Source organism: Rhyacophila brunnea, unplaced genomic scaffold, assembly GCF_057557595.1.
Source record: "Rhyacophila brunnea isolate RB1 unplaced genomic scaffold, BYU_Rbru_1.0 scaffold_11, whole genome shotgun sequence".
NCBI lineage: Eukaryota > Metazoa > Arthropoda > Insecta > Trichoptera > Rhyacophilidae > Rhyacophila > Rhyacophila brunnea.
This window is the reverse complement of record NW_028232763.1, coordinates 40,680,502-40,693,393: the sequence shown is the minus strand read 5'-3', so window position 1 is coordinate 40,693,393 and position 12,892 is coordinate 40,680,502. Positions and strand designations below refer to the sequence as shown.

At 35.3% G+C, this 12,892-nt stretch overlaps 1 protein-coding gene across 2 annotated transcripts; it reads right to left on the bottom strand.

The window, feature by feature from the left end:
- Positions 1 to 7,850: 7,850 nt before the first annotated feature.
- On the bottom strand, positions 7,851 to 12,586 carry rdgB (retinal degeneration B). 2 transcript variants are annotated; one of them, XM_085960389.1, is made up of 2 exons: positions 12,444 to 12,586; positions 7,851 to 11,662 (listed from the first exon to the last, which is right to left on the bottom strand). In XM_085960389.1, exon 2 carries the CDS (start codon positions 11,538 to 11,540, stop codon positions 7,977 to 7,979), a length of 3,564 nt encoding a protein of 1,187 aa, XP_085816515.1. In that variant the 5' UTR covers positions 11,541 to 11,662; positions 12,444 to 12,586; the 3' UTR covers positions 7,851 to 7,976. The 2 variants fall into 2 exon arrangements, with proteins under 2 accessions (XP_085816515.1, XP_085816514.1); XM_085960388.1 differs by lacking the exon at positions 12,444 to 12,586 and adding an exon at positions 11,992 to 12,151.
- Positions 12,587 to 12,892: the final 306 nt, after the last annotated feature.

Below are 12,892 nucleotides of genomic sequence, written 5' to 3'. Positions count from 1 at the left end.
TCCGTTAGCTGTTGAATTTCTCTCTCTTTATCACTCAACGTAATACATTATTGTATGTCCAGTAACACATAACTCAAGATTGCAAAAAAGTAAGATGTGTTTCTTTTGTTCAAATCTTACCTTTTTCGTGTTTCGTCTTTTTATGTGAATACAGTTGACAGTAGCAACCGTATAGCACTTAAAAACAAAAAGATGTGCTTATCGGGGTGAGAAATATTCCTATATCAAACATAAAATTCAATGTCAATAATATGGATTTAATTAGGTGTTATTGAATTGTATTGTACTGATAAAATCATTGTTTGGAATGGTATTTATAACTGGGTAATCCAATTATAGTGCCTGTACATGTGCATGGATTTACACCTACTGGCAACAATCTAATATATAAAAATCAATATTTTTTGTTTGTTTGTTTGTTCGTATTTTATGCGCTGCCATACCGTTCATCCGATTGTGATAAAACTTTGTCAACTTATTACTTGCACTTGCGCGAAGAGTATAGGCTATTCTTATATATAAAAATGAATGTCTGTCTGTCTGTCCCGTATGCGTTCCTATACCATTCATCCGATTGCAATGAAATTTTGGTAAGTGGTTGTATGCACACCCGCGAAGGTTTCTGAATTAGAAAAATTATCATCTTCTTCTTCTTCATTCTATTTTCTTTTATTCGTATGGTTCCTATACCATTCATCCAATTGCGACGAAACTTTCGTCAGTTATTGTACGCACATCCGCAAAGGTTTCTAAATTAGAAAAACCATCTTCTTTTTTTCTTCTTCATTATATCTTCTTTTATTCGTATGGTTTCTAAACCATTCATCCGATTGCGATGATACCTTCGTCAGTTGTTGTGGTAACACCCGCAAAGGTTTCTGAATTAGTACAACCATCTTCTTATTCTTCATTTTCATTCTATCTTCTTTTATTCGTATGGTTCCTATACCATTCATCCGATTGCAATGAAACTTTTGTCAGTAGTTGTGCCAATACCCGCGAAGGTTTCTGAATTAGTACAACCATTTTCTTCTTCTTCTTCATTATATCTTCTTTTATTCGTATGGTTCCTATACCATACATCTGATTACAATGAAACTTTCGTCAGTTGTTATGCCCACACCCGCGAAGGTTTTTGAATTAGTACAACCATTTTCTTCATATTTTTCTTCTATTCGTATGCGTTCTTATACCATTCATCCGATTGCGATGAAATTTTGACCAGTTATGCGCATGCTCGCAAAGGTTTCTGAATTAGTACAACCATCTTCTTCTTCATTATATCTTCTTTTATTCGTATGGTTCCTATACCATTCATCCGATTGCGATAAAACCTTCCGTCAGTTGTTGTGGTAACACCCGCAAAGGTTTCCGAATTATTACAACTATCTTCTTCTTCATTATATCTTCATATAGTTCCTATAGCATTCATCCGATTGCAATGAAACTTTCGTCAGTTGTTGTGCCAACACCCGCGAAGGTTTCTGAATTAGTATGACCATCTTCTTCTTCATTCTATATTCTTTTATTCGTATGGTTCCTATACCATTCATCCGATTACAATGAAACTTTCGTCAGTTGTTATGCCCACTCCCGCGAAGGTTTCTGAATTAGTACAACCATATTCTTCTTCTTCTTCTATTCGTATGCGTTCCTATTCCATTCATTCGATTGCAATAAAACTTTCGTCAGTAATTGTGTCAACACTCAAGGTTTCTGAATTGATACAACCATTTTCGAGCAGTGTATTTTATATTTTTTTCTGTCAGGTTTGCCACTATTGCTCTACTGCGTCGCGAAAGTCGCAACTATTGCGTGAAAATTCAGAAGCTGCTAAACTTTTTTGGTCTATGCATGCAGTCTTGTAACTCACGATAATACGTGTTTATATTTGCATTTTATTGCTATGGTCGCGACAATACGTACTGCCAGTAGTAAATCCATGTGTGTGTAAACGGGCTATAATAATAGTATAATTATGACGTAATTATGTTGTAATTTACTCCCAATTAATTTTGTATTGTGCTTTTGATGCAGGGTTTTAAAACAGAATAAAACGACAGTTTAACAGAGATATTTTATATATTTTCACATAAAATATACAGATCAGCAGAACTGTCAATAAATAAGAAAAGAAAACATATTATAATATCACTCTAAATATATCATACAAAAAATATTACACATTTGTTTTATCACATATTTTTTTAGAAAGACCAAAAGTATTGAACATGGAAAATAAGCTTCAGCAATATTATAAAAAATTATATATTTTCTTTTGGAATGTATGCAATGGCAACAAGAAGTGATAAGTATATAATTAATATTCGAATATACTTTTTTCATCAGTTTAAAGGCAATAAACTTGCTATATTATTGCTTGTGTAAATAAAACGAAATATAACAGAACACTATAATAGGTAGAAAGAAAAACGATGTTGGGGGGGGAAAAGAGAATAACTAAACACACTATTTTTTAGGAGAAATGTTTGGCAGCAAAAAATATTGAATAAAACTAATTATGTACACAAGGAATACAGAAATCTGCGGCATAAGACAATAACATTTATTAAACAATATTTTTTGTTGGCAAACATTTGAAATGGTTCTACAAAAAAGTAGTTCATTTTGAGTTGTATTCGTTTCTCCCAACACTGATAAATTAAAAACACATTTGCCACTACTGCACATCCATTTAAATAGGAATATCCACCAATATACTTTATAAAAGGTCTTTCATTATTTTTTTTATATCATAATTCATAATATAAAATGAAAAAAATAATTAAAACATTGTAATGAAATTTCCATGGGAGTAAATGAATGATAATTAATTTTCACAATTTACTACAAAATGGAGGTAGGTGGCGAAACATGACAAATAAATCTGAATGATAATTTTTGTTACTTAAATAAAAAAAAAATATAGTGACTCAATACCGTTTTATATTGACGGTCATTTCCGAATGACATTGAAACTAGTTAAGATCAGTTAATAGCAATTCTTCATCGTTAAAAAATTCTGGTAACTTTTGAAAATATAATTATTGTGGATGTAATATTGAAAACATTGTGTTGTGATAATCCTACGATGGAATCGTATAAATGATGGAACGTAAACATCATTAAATGCTCATTCGATTTTGAGATGGATAAATTTATTAAGTACTTATAAAATTTTGAGTTCAGTCAAAATAAATTTGGTATGTACGAAAAGTAAAAATACATATTATATTATAAGAAGTTTTCTTCAGTCCCAGAAAAGATTTAGTATCTTAAAGTCAGATATAGGTATGCTAAGATGATTCGATTGATGATCGCTATGATATCGATTATTTTAAGAATACTGCAATGAGACGTTTACGAAATTTACGGTTGTGGCAATGTGTACAGATACGTCGGGAATATTTGCAGGCCAGATGCCAGAAATTAATATTAGATGTAATGGATAATAAATAAATGCCCAGAATAAATCATGATACACCAGGAAACACTTACATATTGCCTGACTGTGAATGTAGTAATTTTAGTAGGCAAAGTAAAATCATTTCAAGAATAGATTTATAAATGTTGTATGTAAAGAATATGCAGTTTCTCTAAATGAATTACCTATATTTAAAACAATATACATATTATGTGTATAGGAGCGATTATCCAGTAATACTTCTGTTGAAAATTATTAGCTTTAAAAAAAACTATACCTGTTGAGTAGTACATTACTTTAAATTTTACAGTCGTCGGTTTTAGTAGAACCTTAATTAACCCAATTTTATAATGAAAATAACCCTGATAATAATAAATCCTAACAAAAAAAATTTACCTTCCACCTAAGCCTTTATATCTGATAATCGTAAGAAACTGATGATTATAATTAAATACGGATAATCGAGGTTCTACTGTATTAAAATAATAATTGAACTAATAAAATCTACTAATTACATATTTATTACACATTTTTTAACATGAATTGCGATAAAGGTACCCCAAGCCGAACTAACTAAAGGTAGCCTCAAAAATTTGACATTTACAGATTACCAAACATAAAACCTATAATTGAAATCATAACACGTAATGTGGTGTATTAAATTGCAATAATAATATTTATTTTACAGTAAAAATAATACCTATATCAAAATATTTCAATAAAAACATCAATTTATTACAAATTTAACATACTTTTCAAAATACGAGATTTTCTAAAAAAATACACATTTCCGGAATCATTTTGTAAAGGACTGTTTTAAAAATATACAAACATTTTATGAACGAAGGAAGAGAAATATAACCCAGCTGAATAATGGAAATGTGAAAGAGTGATGGAAATATGAAAATGTTAAGAAAAGGATTTTTCAATCCACGATAATTATAGAGAATTAGATATAATTACGAATGTAACTACTTTTCAACCATAAAATGTTTACTTATCACAAGACTTGTTTAATTCTGATAGGTCTCAAGTGACGTTGGTTGGACAAGGAATCATTTTTTAACCTTACATATTATTAAGGATTTCCCAAATTTAAGAAAGAAAGCATCCTAGAGATCTCACATTTAGTAGCACTCTCTTCATCGATGAGCTATATTATAATTATACATAATATTAAAGAGCTTTCAACAGTATTTTTATGAGATTTTAATCATTTCAATGAAACATACCACTTTTATTAAATAACACTTCTTTAGTTAAAAATCATATAAAATGTAACCATGAAACCCTGGGATTCCAACATTTTCAATACCGGGATTTCAAGATAAAGACATTGAGCAGGGTAGGTATCAGGATTCCTAACCCCAGTAGTAAGGTATATTAGAAATTAATACTCAAATAAATTAATGCTAATAGTCATTATCGACTTTATACCCCCTTTGGTGCATGGATTCACTGCTAACAGTGAGTAATTCGAAAGCTTCCAAACTTTTTCGATTCATGCATGCAATCTTGCCAACTGCAGGATAATACAATATGTTTACACGTACATTTTCTTGTTATGGCCGCGATACATGCACTATTGCTGGCAGTAAATCCATGCACATGTACGGGCGCTATTATAAAGAAATGGACTGCTATAATATCAATCCTAAAAATTAATAACGTTAAGAAAATACATATGGGCCTAAAAACAAAATACAGTAGAACCTCAATTATCTCTCAAATATTCAGGGATGAAGATAGTTCAGATGATGATAAATCCAGATTATTGAAAACGGTATAAACATTTCTTATACCTGCCATTATTTAAAAAGAAGTTCATGCAACCATGCTGTTTTCTGATTTACATAGAAAACTAACTAAGTCAGGATAATTAAGGTTCTATCGTAATATTTTAGATATTCTCTATGGATGGCAACGATGGTAAGAACTAAGAAAGTGAACAAAATCAGGATATGAATATAACTACAAATCCTAATTTGGCAATAAACCTACATCAATATTCACAAAAATAAGGTGGCAATCGAGTTGAATCAAAATATTCTAAAAATTAAATAACATTTTGAAAAGATATTGCCTACAAATACAGAATACAAATAAACAACAAATTGACATAATGGAAAACTATCGAATTAATTATGCAAAAAATTATTTTGAGACACGAAAGAAGATACTATTCTGACTACATACGTTATCGAGACGGTACATCTGCACAGTTCACAGTAAGTACTGTAAGAGTTGTCAAAAAAGTTATTGTCAGTAAATAATAGTATAACACAAATATCAATACGAGCTTAAAATAGAAAGAAAAACAAAATTAGAATAGGTATCGATTAAATAAAAACACCGCTGTCCATTCTAGGAAAAAACTGACCATTCACTGTTAAAACATCTTATCCGTTAATTATTCAGTCAAAAGAATATTCCTTGTATTTATTTTCTAATAGAAGCACGCAGATGACCTTAATTTTCTATTCAGGTCACATTTCAACGAAAGAGACACGTAATTCAATTACATAACAAAGGTTGTCATATACGACTTTTACTACCCAACCGATACATACACATTAACCTATTGAGATTCAAGTTCAAGTGTACTTAAAATTCAGAAAATATTCTTCAATTATTTATATAACCGTTGGAGTAGGTAGGTATTTACCTGAACACTTGAGTAATTGCTTTGCAGAGTTTCATGACATAATAATATTATCATACACGTATGGATGGCTTTGTCTGACAAGGTTAAGACAGTAGTGTTTTTATTCAACAACGCTTATACCCATAATGAAATGTTTACATAGATACTTTTCTGTACAGAGGTACAATTTAAAAGTAGAACAAGCATTTTCAACATATGGCAATTCGATAAAAGCATTTTTTATCGTATATTAATACATAGTAAAGGTACATGATTTTTCCTAATTCTTACTAAGATGTCATAAGAACATCAAACAAAATTATTATGCGTAACATCAAAATGCAACAATCGTGAAAATAAAATAGAGGTAATACAATTTTGGGTGCATAAAGATGTAATAGTTATAAAGTGCCAGGTATAGAGTTAGATGGCACTGTTTGGTGAGTCTATGCTTCATATACATTTTAAGTACTAAGATTATAAATAAATGGCAATAGATACATATCTATATAGATGGAATGAGTCAAAGAAAATGTGCAATAACATTATTCAACATACATACATATTATTACAATAGATTCTATGAAAAATGTAACTGAATAAAATTCATACTGGGTAACAGTGGCGAAGGGTGGAGGTAGGCTGTTAAGATCCACCATAAACAGTGCACATTAAACTTTTTCAAACATACATATTTGTTTTCATTGAAATAATACTACAATTTACAGATAGTGTTGGTTAGTTTTTTAAATTCAATTAAGCCCTGAGAAAGCAAGCCATAATAGATAATAGTCAAAAAATACATGTCTATCTATAAAATATCCAAAATTATGCAATTAAATCACACATAACTTTGAATATTTTATAAATAGAATAATATTTTTTATTTATTATAGTTTGGTTTAGTCAGGGCTTAATGAATTAAAAAAATTAACCAACAATATGTGTAATATGTATTTTTAATCCAACGAAAACAAATAACTATGAATAAAAAAGTATCCACAATTTTGTCGTATTGCCCAAATTAGACCAAAACTATTATGGTTTCGTTTAGGCATGGTTTGATTGATTTTTAAAAAAACTAACTAACACCATCTGTTAATTGTAGTCTTAGTTCAATAAAAACAAATACATATGACTAAAAAAGTTTAGTGTGCACTATCTATAGCGAATCTTAACAGCCTACCTCCACCCTTCGCCACTGCTGGGTAATGTATACATATTAAACTCAACACAGCAATCGTCATTATATTCTTACAAAATAAAGAGTTTTATAAAAATAAAAGTGGTTATACGAACATATCCTATAATATTTGTAAATACATAATAAAAATTCTTCACAGGGTAAATAAATGTAATACGTACTGATATACGAAACGGTGACAACATTTATTATTAAATTTATCAAAGTCGATTTATAAGATAATAGTGACTGACAGAAGAGAAATAACAAATAATATAAATATAAAATAATACCTTTTTAAATGTGTGATAAAATTACATAACATTATACAGAGTTTACGTATATTGACTATACAAGATGAAAATAAACTGACACTGTTTTTAAAATTTATAACCCATCCAAAATAAATCATTGTGTACCTATGTAATAATTTTTGAAAACAACAATGATTATGTACGTACGATTGAAGTCGGATGATTAACGTCTCCCATTCACGGTGATGATAACAACTTTAAATACTAAAGTTTCATTTGAAATGTTGGCAGTGCTGTCACTATTATCTGTGACCCGTGACGACGGACGACGGTTCAGACACGAATCACGGCATGAAGTATTTTGTAACAGGTCAAAGTTATATTTAATATAATTCATAAGTTTATATACAATTAGAATATAAGCGTAATATCATTTTCTGACATCTCGTTCGAGTCGTGTCATCAGTTTATTCACCTGCGACGTCGAATCGACGCTTTCTGTCCGGGTAAGCCGAAGAATCGTCGAGGGATGACCATACGGGCGTTGCCCTGAGCTGGGCGACAGCCTCCGGGATGCTGCAGAGCAGCCAGATGCACAGCGTAGCCCTCATTCAGAACGATGGCGGAGCTCAGTTGTTTCTTTCCAACTTTGCCGACGATATAGATCTGCCTCGGCTGCAATCCAATACTGGTATAGACGCCGATGTCCTTGCTGGAGCCGTAAGCCGTGTGAACGATCACACTGTGATTCTGAATCAGGTTGTTCAGATAGGCGGCCTTGTGACCCAGAGGATCAGTGGACAGACCGTCAGCGAATGATACCAGGCCGTGAGGGAAGTTATGCTGGCCCAGCCAGGACACCACCTTTTGCTGCTGCATGTCAGGTCGACCCGTGGTATATATGATAAGATAGCCTAGTTCTTGCCAATGACGGACAACGTCTACGGCGCCCGCTCTGACTTTAGGGTCCCGGCCGGTGACAGACATGCTAGCGGTGAATGATCCATCGATGCTGAAGACTACGCATTCGGTGAGAGGAGGGATGATGGCGAGATGTAAATCGCAACACGTGTGATCGCCTCGTACAACTAATTTTATAGGATAAATACCACAACCGATTGAACTGTCTTCGGGCAGAGAGTAGCTCACCCGGCCAGTTTTGTCAGTCACTTCCGTGGCGAGCATCAGCCATTCACCTGCGGGGGGCTCTTTCATTATGTGAATATCAACTTTTTCTCCAGCCAAAGTGATCATGTCCAGGGGACCGTACATGAATCTCGCTGAAAGAGATATGGCAGCACCCTCTCTGCAAATTACGTCGTTGGCACGATGATTCGCGGCAACGTTTTTTAATTTCACCGAAGTTCGCTTTTTTATCCATTTCTCACGTGGCTGACCCGGTTTGAAAGAGGACATGTCCTTTTCGTCCAGGCCACCAAATGATGCCTGGTCAAAGTGTCCAACCTGCCGGAGAATGAATGCAATAACATCGGAGCTCTCCCAGTAGCTAGCGTGAAACAGGTGAGGCAATGCATGCGTGGGAAAGTTGTTGAGCCCCTCAGGACAGTAGAGGGCATGGTCGAGGCGCTTGGAGCCCCACCACTTCTGCTGCAGCGCGTTGACAGTGACAAGCGGAATGTTGTCGACCAGGCCACTGATGGTGCTTTGCATCGAGACTTCAGATAGGCGACGTAAATTATTAGGAGTGGGCGGAGTCTGCAAAGTGTCGCCGAATATCTGAGGATGACTCTGAATCAACTCCAGCAGATGGCAGGGTTGCCCATTGCCCAGAGGAAACTTGGCATACCGTGCGACATTCAAAGGCGGCAGAATGGAAAACCTGGCGGAGAGCAAAGGCTCCAGCCGGGCAGCCACCGGATCTGTGGCATGGAACAGATTGTAGACCTGCTGAACTGGCGGCTTGGCGATAGTTTGACTTTTGTCTTCGGACACTTTCCTTGCGGCCAAAATTAACGCCAGCGGACTTCCGAACATGAAGAAATCAGATATTTCGAAGTCCAGTTTTAATTGATGCTCGCTGGTGGAAGATGACCGGCGGCGAGGAGATGGAGCTGACAGATGCTGCTTTGATGCTTGCTCTATACCGATTTCATTGTAAACATTTATGTCGGTATCCAAAATGCTGTTTTCGCTGGCGTGTCTCGACTGATATTGCTGAGATCGGCACAGAGAGTCGTAGCCGACCACGGATCCCATGCAATCACCAATGAAGCACACCTGGCCGGTGAACCCTTTCCCTTCATCAGATTTCAAAAATTCTTGATATACTGTGTTCGCTCCGTTTATGGTTCGGGTCACGGCCTCATAATAGTCGGGAGAGGTGGTGGCGAGTATCGGGATGGCGCCGATGGGAATGAGGTCATGAGTGACATATGGGGCATCAGTGCTTGATGGTGAGACATCGAAACTATAAGGACTCAGAGTGGAGAGAATGCCCAGAGCTTCAGTGCAAACGGCTGGACAGGATACAAGTTTGATCGCAATATGTCCGACCATGGTCGGATAGTGTTGCCTCATTACGGATTCGAAAGCTCCTCTGAAAGTTGTTATGTCTGATTTTTTAGCCATCATATCGCTGGTGGCGTCCAACACGCTACCGGCGTGCAGGACCAATAGTAACACGGTCGTGGAACAGGATTGTGGAGTCAAAGTTTCAGATCCCGTCGCGTCTATGCTGTTTCCGCTGGTGAGTGGATAAAGTCTCTTCGGGCCCCGCTCAGATGCGACCCTTTGGAGAAAGGAATGACTGAAAATACTATCTTCGTTGGACTGATGAGCCTGAGTGGGGGAGACGTCTTCGACGCCGTCCAGAGAGCTCATAGAAGACCATTTGGCCATAGGATTTTCGTTGGCCTCCTGGCAATCGAAAAATTCATCTTCAGATTCAGTCTCGGCCTCTGACTCTCTCACGATGCTTTCCATTCGCCAATTCACCATTTGAACTTCAAGACTCTTTATGGATCCACACGAAGAAGAACGCAGCGTCGGCTTGGAAGACTGCCAGAGGCGGTGTTCGGCCGTGGGAGAATCTTCTGGTCTCTGACTCCGCCCGCCTAATTCTTGAGAACGTTTCGCGTCTGCAGATTTTTTCATCATCACCGGACTGGATATCTCTTCGTGCTTTTCGATACCGCTCATGGTGGCCGCGAGATTCTTTGTGTTTTCATCCTGAGGGGCGACAGAAGAATCAACATCGGACGAGTCCACGTTAGTCATCTTTTTTTGTAGAGCGAGTTGGGTTTGCTTTTCGATTTCCCTAATATCATCCATGGTGAGACCGTGCCACTCATCCTGCCACGCCCAGGCCTGCCGGTGAGCCCTCAGCATGGTTTTTCTCAGAGCGACGTCGTGAATGAACTTTTCCAATTTAGATTGCATTCCCCAATAGCGAAATTCCACTCTGCACAATTTATATGCGCACATCAGAGATTTCCCATTGGACAACGGTTGACTCTTTCCTTGTACCTCGCGCCAATAATCATCCAGCCATGTATCCGTGAGCGGGCCCCTTTTGCACGTTTCCGAAACGTACAATTTGGGATCTTCCTCTTTCACATAGTCGGCGCCGTAGACCGGATCTCTCACAACATCGATCACGTCCACCAGACGATTCCGCAGGTCACTTCCGGATAGTTTAAAAACATTATCTTGATGCCCGTTGTCACCGTAATAATACGTTTCAATTTCGAGTGAAAATTTCTCGACAAACGGACACGTGTATCTAGTTTTCGTATACGGATATGCATTCCAAGCCTCTTCTTCCACGGTCAGGGCGGATTTCGGCAAAAGCCCCTTGAACCATCCCGGCAAATGGCTGCCGACATGATAGATCTTCCGAGTATATTGACCGTTTCCTCCCGGTCCATTCTCATACGGTTCGTTAATCATAATTTCGACTCCGCTACCTTCGCCTGAACTCTCATCTCTGCTTTTCTTTGCGATCATGAACAGCTGCGCGATCCTGTACTCTTCTACGGTCAGGGGGAGAGGTATCCTGTACTCTTTAATCAACATGGTGGCGACAGTTTTATTTATTCACATGACAGAAAATTACATCGGATTACTCGGACCCATTTCTTGCCCCACTCGACATTGAGCACTTTCACTAGGGTCTTCGATTTTCGTTGTGAAAGAATCTATAAAACGAAAAAAATACATATATTACTTATTATGCACATATTACAATATTATTATATCTCACAAGAAACAAAGGTCACGATTTGAGTCCTTATTTAAAAATATGACGTATTTTTTCTTAGAACACTTAATTTGAGAACTGAAATCTATTTTATTCAAATTTAAAATATCACAAATGAACATTATTTAATTATATTACTTTGCCACCACCTATCAGCATTTTACTCGAAAGATGAAAGATAAAAGTTATGTAAATATTATTTCCAGGATTCATTTTCCAGGTGAAAGCGTACAATAATAATTAAACTTGTTTGAAAAACTGACTCACGTATGATTAAAATAAATCCAAATGTAAACAATCAATATTATTTGTCGGTTGAACATTCCAACATCGATGATCGAGTCTACGGCTCAATTTATATTGTTTCAAAATCTACGTCCAAGGATATTTTGGCCACACAGCACAGAGCTACTAGTTGAACTTTGACATTAAGGTTTCGTAGAAATCATCCATAGTATGATTTTCATCAATAACATAATATTATTTAAGTAAAGGTCACCACAATTATTTTAGAAACAAGCAATATCCTGTAATACAACAAAAACAGTTTATTTCATTCAGTTTTAGTATTTTATTTGATGAATAACATTTATTATTTTTAAATGATGTTATTATCTACGCTACGATGATGTTAGACTAATAAATTATTATGTGCTTTGCCACGCATGAGCTACTGCGACATTGCATAATTGATAGATAAGGATAATGCTCTACGTTACCTTGGTTATTTCAAAAAAGTGTTTATTCTTTTCATGAATTTAAACAAAAAGATTTTATAAATTTCAGGATCTACTTTTATACTATAAATACTTTGCTCAGAAATTAGGGAGAAAATCAATACAACTAAAATGTTGCTACTGTTGCATTTAGATTAGAGAGGCAATAGTTTAAATATTATTGTATGTAATGATACCGAAGGTAGAATAAGAACAGTCGAAATATTCATGATGTTTGTGAAGGTAGTTGGAATAAAATCAATAACAGAAATATTATCATTAATACTAGGTACTTTGCATGGTAGCATGTACATAAAATATAGATAAACCGGTGCAATAGACTACCTACCTAGCTACCTAATAGTTATAAGATTGACTGAGAAGACTGAAAAAGTTTATTATTAATGTGTTTATATTTTTAATTAGCTCAATATTTTTTAAATTTATTTAAT

What these genes read in the sequence shown, in the direction of transcription:
- rdgB (XM_085960389.1), bottom strand. Translation starts at nt 11,540, where the DNA reads ATGTTGATTAAAGAGTACAGGATACCTCTCCCCCTGACCGTAGAAGAG.